The sequence below is a fragment of the Chanodichthys erythropterus genome, chromosome 1 (genome assembly GCF_024489055.1).
Source record: "Chanodichthys erythropterus isolate Z2021 chromosome 1, ASM2448905v1, whole genome shotgun sequence".
NCBI lineage: Eukaryota > Metazoa > Chordata > Actinopteri > Cypriniformes > Xenocyprididae > Chanodichthys > Chanodichthys erythropterus.
The window spans coordinates 25,905,311-25,919,285 of NC_090221.1; the positions used below are offsets into that span (position 1 = coordinate 25,905,311).

At 46.8% G+C, this 13,975-nt stretch overlaps 1 protein-coding gene across 7 annotated transcripts in view; it reads left to right on the forward strand.

Moving 5' to 3' along the window:
• Window positions 1–13,975, forward strand: part of hdx (highly divergent homeobox) — an 84,832-nt gene that overhangs the window by 48,180 nt on the left and 22,677 nt on the right. For 2 of the 7 annotated variants that reach the window (XM_067382424.1, XM_067382450.1), the window contains 6 exons: window positions 316–1,323; window positions 1,819–1,872; window positions 1,985–2,131; window positions 12,853–13,045; window positions 13,181–13,257; window positions 13,340–13,432. In XM_067382424.1, coding sequence (XP_067238525.1) covers window positions 316–1,323; window positions 1,819–1,872; window positions 1,985–2,131; window positions 12,853–13,045; window positions 13,181–13,257; window positions 13,340–13,432 — 1,572 coding nt within the window. Of the gene's footprint in view, window positions 1–315; window positions 1,324–1,818; window positions 1,873–1,984; window positions 2,132–12,852; window positions 13,046–13,180; window positions 13,258–13,339; window positions 13,433–13,565; window positions 13,722–13,975 lie in introns of those variants that run through there. The other 5 variants (XM_067382459.1, XM_067382468.1, XM_067382434.1 and 2 more) reach the window with 5 other exon arrangements.

The following is a 13,975-nucleotide window of genomic DNA, read 5'->3' on the forward strand; positions in this document are numbered from 1 at the left end:
AGTAATGTACAGCTCTCTGTTTCATGGTTTATTGGCTGTACATTATCCTGCTTATTACATGGGTAATAATAATTAAACAAAGTACTGATTTGATATTTTATTAGCTCACTTGTAAAAGTTCCTAGAAAGAATCTTTTAGCCAAGACAAACAAAGTTCAAACAAGAGCATGTTAGGGGTTCAATCAAATTTACACATAATTTATACATATATACATGATATAATTTATAATTTCCCATCTTAATTTGATCAGTGGTGGAATAGTTTGACTTTCTCAAACCTAATGGCAGTGCATGTCTCTACTTTTGTCTTTTTAGACATGGGTAGGAAACAAGCGACGGAAGCTGGCATCAAAGGCAGACCAGAACGGTGCTGCTGCTCAAGTTCTGTCCCATCAGCACGTTCCTTGTGGAGCTGCCGGGTCACTTGTGGCCGGATCGGTGTTAACAGCTGAGATGGCGGCCATGCGGAGTATTCAGCGCGGCCTCTCTGTGACCCACCTCCTCCCTCCACAGGCCTCATCGTCCTCATCGTCCTCTTCTCCATCATCTTCCTCCCCACTCAGTGGTCACAGTGATGTGATTTTGACAGGCATTTATGCCAACTGCTTCGATTCTTCTGCTCACAATAGGACAGGGACGAAATCTTTGCCCTTGCACACAGAAATGGAGCTGCCCGCTCATGATCGTACGGATGCGACTGCACATCGCACAGCCATTGCAGCCAGCATACAGCGGAAAGTCCCCATCATCCCCAGCTCTAGCACACTTAAACCCTTAAGCTCTAGAGACTCTGCGGTAATCGCTTCCAGTTGGGCCAAGCAGTGCAAGACGTCCCAGCATCCATCATGGCCTCATACCTCGCCCCAGAAAACGCAGATGACACATTGCGGTCCTGTAGGTGGTAGTGCTCATATTCAGCATGTTTTCACCCTGGCCGGATTAGGGGAGCTGTCACAGCGGCCTATCCCAGGAAGCACTCAAGACACGGTGATGAGAAAAACAAGGCCAGTTGATGCATCAGAGATCTTCTCGATTGCGATGGAAACGGCTGACGCTGATGAAGAGTACTCCAGAGAAGAAGAGCTAGCAAACATGGCAGTTCAGATGCACTGCAGTAAAGCCTCTGTGGACGGTGGGCGGAGCTCCAGCGCAGGTTCCTCTTCCTTGATTGACAGTCCGGGACTAACAGAGAGGAGCCATGCAAACTCTGCTCTCTTTGGAGAGAAGGGATGTCAAACCAGCAGCTCCTTACTGATCAGAACATCATCCCCTAGCACCTTCCCATTAAAACTGCAGACATCTTCCAGAATCCCCTGTCTCAAGGTATGTCACATCGATTATTATAATTTTTTAGTATTACACAGTGATTGTTTCAGAGACCCACACATTTTCTTGACAGGCTTTGTGAGCCTCACCCATGTACTGTTGCGAGCCTTAGTTTTGCTATAAATGGCTTTTATTCTGGAAAGGGACAATTAAAATTCCAAATTAACATGAAAGCACAAAAAGTTCAGTTTTGATCCACTTTAAAGTTTATTTTGTGCATTCGTTTTCACCATAAATAAGTTTAAAAAATAAAAATAAAATAAAAAAACCCCCCAAAAAGTAAAAAAAAAAAAAGACTAAAAGTTAAAACATTTGGTATCAGTATTCAATCCCCTCAATACAGCATCAGTATCACAAGTACCCTTGTGTTATTTCCACACGTACACCTGAGTGTTTAAATTACCTAGACAAGAACGATGAAACGATCAGAAACAGGCTGTATCTTAATTACTTAAGGGCCACAAGTAAATATGTTAATTTGTATTGCTTTAGGTAATGAGTAACATGTCTGCTCCCTGGCTTCATAGTAACTCCCGGAAAAGAACGGTGAGTCTCTCAAATATGCTGATGTTCTTCTCTAGCACATATAGTGAGCAGAGATAATTTTACTGTCAGTTTCTGATGATGGCTTTTAATAAAAGGTGTAGTGTTTATTAAGCTGCAGGACAGGACGCAGTTTAGCGACAGAGATTTGTACACACTGAAGCGCTACTGGGATAACGGCATGACCAGCCTGGGATCTCTGTGCAAAGAGAAGATTTCAGCTGCAGCTGATGAACTCGGCGTGGACACTGAAATTATCAAGGTCAGGATTCTGTACAGAAGTAATTTTCTTGTCTTTTTTTATACCTACCAAAACAATCACTGCACATATGGCAGAACAGATAAAAGAACTACACGATATTACTCCACTCCACTTTTTAAGTGTAGCACTTAAAGGTGCAATATGTAAGATTTTCTGTCCGCTAGAGGTCGCTAGAGGCCTATTCAAAACCAAGCAGTAGCTTGATGATGCCAAGTTTGAGCGCGGAATCTTGGGACATGTGGTCTTCACCTCACAGCAAACAATTGGGATAGGACTCGGGAAGAAATCATGTTCATGGATGCGATTATTAATGTTACTGTAGTATGAAGAAGAGCAGGACCAAGTGTTGTGGGAGCTGAACGAGGCCGCTGGAGCAATTGCGCAACACACACCACAAGCAGCAGAGCTTTTATTATGTCACAGTCACCGGCGCTGCTTCTGCTTTTCCGGTCATGACTATGAGGTAACACAGCTCGGTTTATCACATTAGATACATTTGAGTGTGTTGAAAATGTTATAATGTGCGTTCACTCGGTGGCTGCTGTGAGACACTTGTTGCACACTGCAGTAAGCTAGATCGATTTCAGAATATCATATGAAATGCTGCATGTGTCACGATCACCTGTGAGAGTGCCCTTCAGCCTCTAGAGGGCACTCCTTCCTGGACTCTCTGTTTCACCCATTTTATGAACTACATTTCCCATACATACTCCCCGGACTAATCACTATTCGTCATTGCACTCAGCTGTTTGTTATTTTGTCATTAGTGTCTGTGTATTTAATCTGAGTTGTTTCTGTCTGTTCTTGTGGTTCATTGTGAATGTCACCCTTGAGTCTGAGCCCTGGTTTTTCGTGTTCTCTGGTTTTTGTTTTTGGTTTCTTGTTTCATGTTCCTTGTTTTATGTTTGGACTGCTTTTTATGGATTTCGACCCCTGCCAGTACCTGGATTACGCCTTTTGGATTTGCCCTCAATAAACACCTTTTCTGCTGCACTTGGTTCTATCTCGTCTTCATGAGTTCCGTGACAGAATGAACCACCACACCTAGATCCAGCGGCATGGAGGGTCGGTTCCGTTCCCCAGCCTCCATCCGTGAGCGGATGGCTCGAGTTCGGGCGGTGATGGCGCTGCGCCAGGAGGGAAGAGAGGTTGGGCAGGTTGCAGGTTTGTTTTGGACCTTGGCAGAGGGACTGCATTATAATGACGAGGCGCTTAAAGACATTTTTAATGGAGGCCTCGATAACCCGTTGCCTCGGTGTGAGATGGAGGGGCTCCAGACCCTGGACTTTTGGGGCTTTATCCACCATCTCTCTCACAGAGGCCGTTCGGCTACTCACCCTCATCCAGAGCCCGCTCCGGCCAGGGAGTCCGCTCCAGCCAGGGAGTCCGCTCCAGCCAGGGAGTCCGCTCCAGCCAGTGAGTCCGCTCCAGCCAGTGAGTCCGCTCCAGCCAGGGAGTCCGCTCCAGCCAGGGAGTCCGCTCCAGCCAGGGAGTCCGCTCCAGCTAGTGAGTCCGCTCCAGAGCCCGCTCCAGCCAGTGAGTCCGCTCCAGAGGCCGCTCCAGCCAGTGAGTCCCTTTTGGGTGAGCCACCGCCTCACCCTCATAAGCGGAGGAGAAGGAGGAAAAGGGCTTCCTCCGTCCTACAAGGCCTGGCGACCACTCTAGTGGTTGTTTGTGGGTTTTCCAAGCGCCTTGCCCTGCCGGCGCCACCGAAGCAGCCCGAGCCCGCTGCCGTCCCAGAGCAGCCCGAGCCCGCTGCCGTCCCAGAGCAGGCCATTCTTCCTGAGATGGTCACGGAGCACCCTTGGTCTGCCCTGCCTCCACCGCCCAGACCTTCTGCCCTGCCTCCGCCGCCCAGACCTTCTGTCTTGCCGCCGCCGCCCGGGCCGTCTGAGCCGCTGGAACCAGCCTGGTCGGTTCCTCCAGCGCCACCCTGGAAATCAGCCAGGACTCCAGACCCACTGGAACCAGCCTGGTCAGTTCCTCCGGCACCACCCTGGCAATCAGCCAGGACTCCAGACCCACTGGAACCAGCCTGGTCAGTTCCTCCAGCACCACCCTGGCAATCAGCCAGGACTCCAAGCCTGCCAGCGCCCGCCTGGTCAGTTCCTCCAGCACCGCCCTGGTGTTCAGTGAGGTACCCGGGATCTGGCCCACCATCCCTCCCCCTGATCCTCCTCCGGTCCACCTCCCTCCTGAGTATTTTGTGTTTTTGTTTGTTGTCTGGTGGAGCGTCTGGTAGCTGCTCCTTTGAGGGGGGGTAATGTCACGATCACCTGTGAGAGTGCCCTTCAGCCTCTAGAGGGCACTCCTTCCCGGACTCTCTGTTTCACCCATTTTATGAACTACATTTCCCATACATACTCCCCGGACTAATCACTATTCGTCATTGCTCTCAGCTGTTTGTTATTTTGTCATTAGTGTCTGTGTATTTAATCTGAGTTGTTTCTGTCTGTTCTTGTGGTTCATTGTGAATGTCACCCTTGAGTCTGAGCCCTGGTTTTTCGTGTTCTCTGTTTTTTGTTTTTGGTTTCTTGTTTCATGTTCCTTGTTTTATGTTTGGACTGCTTTTTATGGATTTCGACCCCTGCCAGTACCTGGATTACGCCTTTTGGATTTGCCCTCAATAAACACCTTTTCTGCTGCACTTGGATCTATCTCGTCTTCATGAGTTCCATGACAGCATGGCTTGTGTTGATAAATGGCCTGCAGTTAATTTTAAAACGTATTGTATGGAGAAAATGCTGTATTACTGTTACTAAAAATAAAACTGCATCTGATTATGCTATGTTAACTATTTCACAAAATAGTGTTTTTCTCTGAGGCATGGTAAAGCATGGTACTCGCAAAAAATCAAGAAAATTAGATTTAAACAATAAGACTAAACGTGTTGAGCTATAACAGTAATTAGTTTTCTGTCTATATATCAAAACATTTGTTCCCTTGTCTATTAAAATATTAAAGCATCTTTGGTGTTTCCATGGTTTCTACAAAATAAAACAGGAAACCAAGAGTAACACAGGTATGACGCAATTGACAGGCGACTCCTCATATGTCCCAGAGCCTTGGTTATAATGGCAATTTTCTCAGGATTTACAAATAGTTGGAAACACTGGGATATTGTAAGTACTCCAGTGAACAAAATATATAACACTGGCCTAGTGGTTTTTGGATATTTTACTGCAAAATTCTTACATATTGCACCTTTAATCAAAGTGTTTAGTGGCATATAGTTTGTCTGTAACAGTTGAGAAATTCAACATGGAAAACATCCTTTCCCTTGTAATATCAATATTGTGTTTAATTATTGAACTTGGCAACTAGTAGATGTTACAATGATGAAATTTATCAACTAGGACCAATTGTCATTTTATTGAGAAAGCATATTGTTCTTGTAATTTGATGTGAAATGTACCCCTGATTATAGAATGAGCCCAAAATTATAGTAGCACACTTCATGTGTTATTTATAAATTAGGGGGAGGGGATGTTCTAATTCTAGAAAGCATTTGATTGGACAAAATTTCTCCAGTGCATTGTGAGTCATTACATTTTCTGGGTCCCTGCTCCCAGAGGAGAGTTTAAAGTCTGTGTAAATTAATATTAAAATATTTGTTTTGAGTTTGTCACACCTCAGAAAAAAATGTTTTATTAACCACCCAGCCAAGTTAATTAAATAATAAGAACAAAATAAGTAATATTCTCTGCTCTCAAACGCTGGTGGCATGTCTGCTGTCGCCACAGATACCACAATTAATTGTGATAAAGATGCTGTCTCTCTCAACTTACTTGTCTAATGAGTCAAACATAAAAGTAAAAATAAATAAAAGAATCACATTAGAGGGTTGCAAAATTTATTAAAGTTACTGTGGATGCTAATTATAACATATACACACAAGGCAACTTACACTCATTAGTGGGCATGTACTGCGGACTGTGACACCAGATGTTGGCGCTGTGAGACGGGAGGATGAAGGCCGGGAGATAGTCGTCCGGCCCCATATCATAGGTTGTCAGCAGGACGGAGATGAAGGCAGAGGCGGGAAAGAGTCGTTCAGCCCCAATCATCAATAGCAGCGGATTATCAGTGAATCCCAGTTGTCTCTGATGACAGTGTAAAATTATCACTTTAGAGACGGGTGTTGGTGTTGATTGTCAGCTTTCCATTAAAGGGATAGTTCACCCAAAAATGAAAATTTGATGTTTATCTGCTTACCCCCAGTGCATCCAAGATGTAGGTGACTGTTTCCTCAGTAGAACACAAATGATGATTTTTAACTGCAACCGTTGCCGTCTGTCAGTCAAATAATGCGAGTGAATGGGAACTCTATCAATAAGAGTTGAAAAAACGTGCATAGACATATCAAAATTAGACCCTGTGGCTCGTGACCACACATTGATGTCCTAAGACACGAAATGATTGGTTTGTGCGAGAAAACAAACAGTATTTATATAATTTTTTTACCTCTAAAACACTACTATGTCCAACTGCATTCAGCACTCGGTTAGTGAGATTTGATCACGCTCTGACAACGGCAGTAATGTCTCGTGCTTATACAATGAGTGCGAGACATCACTGCCGTTGTCAGAGCGCGATCAGAACGCGATCATAAGCGAACGCAGTTGGACATAGTGGTGTTTAAGAGGTAAAAAATAATATAAATACTGTTCGGTTTTCTCGCACAAACCGATCGTTTCGTGTCTTAGGACATCAATGTGTCGTCACGAGCCGCAGGGTTTAATTTGGATTTGTCTATGCGTGTTTTTCCGACTCTTATTGATAGAGTTCCCATTCACTCGCATTATTTGACTGACAGACGGCAACGTTTGCAGTTAAAAATCATCATTTGTGTTCTACTGAAGAAACAAAATCACCTACATCTTGGATGCGCTGGGGGTAAGCAGATAAACATCAAATTTTCATTTTTCGGTGAACTATCCCTTTAAGATGGTTCTTCACAAAATTAATCTACCTTGTATTCATATCAACATTTTTTAGGAAATTTAAATAAGGAGACTGAGCGGTTTTGTATATTATTGCAACCAGGTAATCTACATATGCGTGACTAAGGCATAGTTAGTGAGCAAAATGTAGGCTGTAGTAACTAACGGTAATGACAGTATTTCGTGTTTGAGCGGGAGAGCCACTGATGCTAATAGGTTGTTTGCATATGACATCATTGCTGTCGGACGAAATGCAGCTGGAGGGCAGGAAGTGATTTTTCTATATAGGAATCGCTATCACAAACTCAAAATTCTTATGTTTTGTGTCATTTATGGTTGCTCAACTCGAACAAACCGAGAAACCTCAAGGAGCTTTTATTCTTTACGCAACTTTTATCGTTTTTTACTTTAAAAGTTGTCGCATTTAATAGCATTTTTGGGTCTGCTGATACTGAAAGTAATTGTTGGAAGGGTGTAAATGTAACTAGTTTTAATGTTGTCTTTGTAAATATTTACTTTCCCATATGGCCATGGAGGAGAATCGGTGGGTCACATTCATTGGAAAGACACCGACACACTGTATTTTATGGTATTTATTAGGCTACTACTGAACCCTGGTACAGACGGAACATAACAAACAAGTATTTCGCTGATTATTATTCTCAGAATGTCTGCTTTGTTCCTGTTGCTGTGGAGCGTGTTGAGTACGGACATTTACTTTGAATATTGAAACTAGCTGAATGAACTTGCGGGGAATGCTAATGTCCTGTGATGAACTTTTGTAACTTCCTGGACTTGAGCCTCATTCCCTATAATTTTAAACCAGGGGTTCTCAACCACATTCCTGGAGCCCCCCAACACTGCATGTTTTCCATGTCTTATTAAGCCTGGCTAACACTACAGTAGTTTAGGCCGATTTATTCCGAATTTACCCTCCCGAGAATCTGAGAAAAAATCTTGTTGCGGACCTTGATTGGTTCCGATGTTCGGCGGAGATTAAATCTTGATCAGATCAAATCTTGCAAAATACAAAAAAAAAAATTTTTGTATCTTTTGGTTCGGTTTTTAAAATGACATTGTAAACACTAAGCGAACCAGGACTAAATGTATTTTTTTTCTTCTTTGGCCTGGACCAAAAGAACCAAGAGAACTGAACTACAAGTGTGAACGCACCCTTAGTCAGTGTTTAGAAGTACACTAACAAATAGCATCAAGACTTGCATTTGATTTCAAGGGTTCTGCAAATAGTGATGATGTCCAAAGTAACTGTTCTATTACAAGTTATTTTATGAACCAGTGGCTATATGGATAACGTCTAGGTTACTTTTGTAACCCCCGTTCCCAGAAGGAGGGAACGGAGATGTTACATCGATACTGACGTAATGGGGTCTCGCCTGGGAGCCCAATCACCTCCAAGGGTACAAAACAAGCCAATGGGAATTGGCCTGTGAGATTTACATGCCGGGCCCCTCCCCCGGCATCGAGGGTATAAATAGGTCCGGTATACTCACTTTCATTCATATTCTTGCTGAGGAGCCGAGATGGGTATCTGGCCGCTCAGCGGTGACTCAGAGCTATGGCAAGGGAACGCAAGCTGTTCCCATTCAGTCAGTCACGTTCGACGTTACATCAATACTGATGTAATGGGGTCCCGTGGAAAGCGCCATAGCAACTAAACTACGTTACGAGTGTTAGGGAGGCAGATGCTGGCAGGCCGTAGCATGCCAAATGCAAGTGCGGCCCATACTGGCAACCCTCCAGCGCCCAGAGTAAGCCCAGGAATGTCTTCCATACCAGTGGGATGGAGAGGACAGGGCATTACAATGGAGAGGTCGAAGCTGCTGTTCCTTACCCACGGGGAAGAGTGCTTCGGAACTCAATTCCCACGTTTTTCAGACATGACCAAAACGCCAGGAAAGCGTTCCCCAAGGAGGGGAAAGCTACGGAGACCACACCCTGCCCGAGGGGAGGTAATGTGTGGAAAACACATATGGACTGGCCTGAGGACAGTAACGCATATGGAAGATCTCTGCTGTAGGTCCTATCTTCTGGGAGGAACATACTAGCAATCAGAGACAGGCCCAGGGAAAGACACGGGTTTACCATCAGGGAAACCATACCGTGGACAAACACATATGGGATTACCCGCGGGGAATCACAGCATATGGGCATCTAGCCCAGTACAAGGGCAGACCAATTGGGCATACACACGAGTACTGGACCTAGCGCCGGACGCCTCCACCACAACTGGCTGCCGCAGGATGCAGGAGGAACTCCACAGGGTTCACCGTTACAGGGAACTGAACTGAGGAGTGGGAAAAGTGCTCGCATTCCCTCTCCCGAGGGAAATGGCACAGCAAGCGAACACGAGTAGACAGCACACGGGTGGACACCGGTTCCACTCTGAGATTGTAATATCTCGCGAATGTATTTGGTGTCGCCCAGCCTGCAAATGTCTGCAACAGAGGCGCCGTGCGCCAACGCCCTTACAAGTTCACCACCTGATCCAAGAAGGGATTGGTGGGAACTTTGAGCACATATCCAGGCCGGGGTCTCAAGATAACGTGACAGTAGTCCGGCCCGAATTCCAGGCATGAATCACTAACCGAAAATGCCTGCAGGTCCCCAACCCTCTTGAAGGAGGCGAGCGCGGTCATGAGCACTGTTTCGAGAGACGGATGTTTCAGCTCAGGTGACTAAAGCGGCACAAAGGGAGCTCGCTGAAAGCCCGAGAGGGCGACAGAGAGGTCCCAGGAGGGAATGAGGCAAGGCCTAGGGGGATTTAACCTCCTGGCGCCTCTGAGGGACCTGATGATCAGGTTGTGCTTTCCTAGTGACTTGCCATCGAGCACATCGTGATGCGCTGCGACGGCAGCCACATAGATCTTCAGGTGGAAGGGGACAGCCTCCATTCCAGACCCTCTTGAAGGAAGGAAAGCACAGCACTGACCGGGCATTTCCGGGGGTCTTCCCGGCGGGAAGAACACCACTCAATGAACAGACTCCATTTCGTGGCATAGGCGCACCTCGTAGAGGGGGCTCTAGCCGAAGTGATGGTGTCAACTACCATACAGCGAACAAGTCCACCTGTGCCTCTCTGAATCGGCTCCATATCAGCTGGACCACCTGGGGGTGGAGTCTCCATTCCCCTGGGAGCGTGAGCTGTCTTGAGAGCGTGTCGGCCACACGATTGAGCTCGCCTGGGATGTAGGAGGCGCGCAGCGACCTGAGGGAGGAGATGGCGGGCGAGTTGCGACATGCGACGGGAGCGTAGACCACCCTGGTGGTTGATGTATGCTTTAGTCGATGTGTTGTCCATCCAGACCAGTACATGCTTGCCCTGCAGCAGCGGTCGAAACTGGCGCAGAGCAAGGAGTACTGCTAGCAACTCTAGGCAGTTGATGTGCCAGTGGCGATGGGGTCCAGGAACCCGACGGCGACTGGTCACTGCATATGACACCCCAGCCGGTGGTGGAGGCATCTGTTGTGACAACAACATGCCTGGACACTTGTACTAGGGGCACCCCGGCCTGTAGAAAAGCAAGGTCCGACCACGGGCTGAATATGCGGCGACAACTCGGTGTGATGACCACACAGAGTGAGCCACGGTGCCATGCCCACCTCGGGACTCGGTCGTGAAGCCAGTGCTGAAGCGGTCTCATATGAAGCAATCCGAGCGGCGTGACCGCGGCTGCGGATACCATATGCCCCAGGAGCCTCTGAAACTGTTTCAGTGGGACCGCTGTTTTCCGCGAGAACGAATTCAGGCAGTTCAGCACCGACTGTGCACGCTCATTGGTGAGACGCACTGTCATGTTGACCGAGTCCAGCTCCACACCGAGAAAAGAGATGCTCTGCATGGGGCAGAACTTGCTCTTTTCCCAGTTGACTGGCTGAGGTATGAAAGTACGAGAAGTATCGAGACATGAAAGTATGCGTCCTTCAGGTCGATCGCTGCAAACCAATCCTGGGCGCGAACGCACGTGAGGATGCGTTTCAGCGTGAGCATCTTGAACGGGAGCTTGTGAAGGGCCTGATTCAAGACACGCAGATCCAAGATTGGCTGTAACCCCCGCCTTTCTTGGGTACTATCAAGTACGGGCTGTAAAACCCAGACTTCATCTCGGCTGGAGGGACAGGCTCTATTGCGTCCTTTGCCAAAAGAACCACAATCTCCGCCCGCAGGACAGGGGTGTTGGGACCTGTCACCGAAGTGAACAGAACGCTGCTGAACTTGGGTGGACGCTTGGCGAACTGAATCGCGTAGCAGAGTCTGACTGTCCGAATGAGCCAACGAGACGGGTTGGGAATGCGTAGCCACGCTCCCAAGCACCGTACAAGTGGAACCATCCGAAAAGCAGAAGTACCCACGGGGGGGCAGCATGGAGCACTGTGGCCCAACCCGGGAAGCAGTGCGTCCCGAAGTTGAGGCTGTGAGTGGGGTCCACTCACATGGCTCCGAGTGGGCAGGGTGGCGTGGGGAGGCTGTGCGTTCCCGGGGCGGCAAGACCCTGCCCGTGGCGAAGGAAGGAGTGGCTGAGAGAGAGGTAGCGGGCGCTCGCTCACTCTCTGCACAGACCTTCTTATATGACCCAGAGGTTTTGGAAATTGCTCTTTCATTGAAAATGTGGGTACCGCTGGCACTGGGGAGAACAGAAAGAAAAGGCAACACAGGATTCTCCCCTGGGCCCTCTCCCGGGGGAAGGAGTGGTGCGGCCACCGTCTCTCCCATAGAGCAACCTCCTTCACTGCTGTGTCTCCTGTCTCAGGGCTGCTTCTTAGCCGCCGCCTTCTTCGATGGAGGCTTGGCGGTCTGGGCAGGGGGTCCCGCTTTCCTGCGGGAAGCTCGGGGAAGATGGGATGAGTCCGATCTCCCGGGAGCCTGAGCCGCAGGAGGGCGCCCTCAGCGAGGAGCAGACGGAGGCGCGGCCGGTTGCAGATTGGTGGCATCATCACATCAGGGCAGGATGTGTTTTATGGCCTCCGTCTGCTTTTGCACTGCTGAGAACTGCTGAGCGAAGACCTCAACAGTGTCGCCGAAGAGGCCGGCCTGGGAGATGGGGGCGTTGAGAAAGCGAACGTTGTCAGCGTCTTTCATCTCTGCCAGGACCAACCAAAGATGCCGTTCCTGGACCACCAGGGTGGACATCGTCTGACCCTGAGCATGCCTTCCCAACCAGCTGGAGAGATACGAGCAGCCACCAGAGAATAGACAGTTGTTAGGAACTAGTCCTTAGCAATTAAAATTGTTGTTTGATCTCTCAGTTTCAGAAATTCACTCTTGAAGGAGGTGAAAGGATGATCAGGAGGTGAAAGGCCCTATTTATACCCGGATGCCGGGGGAGGGGCCCGGCATGTAAATCTCACAGGCCAATTCCCATTGGCTTGTTTTGTACCCTTGGAGGTGATTGGGCTCCCAGGCGAGACCCCATTACGTCAGTATCGACGTAACGTCGAACTTGACTGACTGAATGGGAAACAAAGTTTCACACATAGTTTAAAGATTTTAGTACTACTAAAGTGTTTGCTTGTTTGTTAAAGTACAATTTGACCAAATCTTCCAAATCCTCCTGATTTTCATTCATAGTCTACCTACAGTTCAAACCCTTTTGTCACATTATATCTTTTTTTCTTGGTAATATGACTTCATTCTCCTAAAATCTTTTATCTCAATTTATTCTCGAAAGTCCATAATTTTATATATTGCATCAAAATCCATCGTTATATATGTATTGTTCATATGTCCTTGCCTTTTTAAAAAAAATCTGTATTTGACAGACATGGATTGGTAACCGCAGAAGGAAGTACCGTTTGATGGGCATTGATATTCCACCACCTAAAGGTGGGCCAGTCATGTTCCCAAATCCAACTGCACCTCATTCACCTCACATCCTTGAAGACGACTGTCAGACTCTGGAACTAGGAGAGGCCGGCGAACACAACGATGCTGTGTCACTCTGTTTGTCTGATGGTGAGCAAGATTTTCATGCTGTTGACAAATGAGATTGTTATTCATTTGTTATTTACATTAACGGTACAGTAAATCGTATTCATTGGTTCAAGCTACCTTAATGTGTAGTAACTGTTGCCTTTTTTCTTTTTAAAGATGGAGCCAGTGATTTTTATCTGAAAGAAAATTATGTGAATGATGAATCAGATAGTTCCACCCCTGCAAAACATGTGGTATGAGCACATACTAATAAACTTCTTAAGCAAAGTCTGACCCAATCTTTGCTAGTAACTCAAACCTAAAAATTTCTTCTAGAAGATTGAAATCATCGAAGAAGAGGATGATGATGATGACGGTGACATGTTGACCACAGAGATGGAACAGATGCAAAACCTCTTAGAGTTCAAGGTAAGCAGAGAACCATGAGATAATGAAGGTCACTACAAAGACCAAGACAAATGGATTGTGCCCCATATGCTTTTATTATGTGATTTTCTCATGTAAAGAAACAGGCCTCTGCTTTGTGTTTATCTTACAACAGCTTAAAGGGATATTTCACCCAAAATTTTCTTCCAAACCATGTAAGCATGTCAATCTTCTGCAGAACACAAAACAATAAAATTATACGGGTTTGGTACGACATGAGGGTGAGTAAATGATGAGAGATTTTTTTTATATTTTTGGGTGAACTCAAGGGTGTTTCTGACTGCATGCATGGCAAGAACTATAAAATGAAAATGCTTTCATTCCCACCCATCCCCACAGATCCCACCAGTTATTCTGCTGTTACTTTGTGCAAAACGGCTTTCGGAGTGCAGTACCTATCCCCACTTTGAAGGGTAATAGGGGATAAGAGGTTGTTACTATAGGCTGCCCCACTGAGGACATGGGTGCCTACTATACAATACAATCCTCTGACACTTAAGGGAATACGTGGCCACTACTACCACT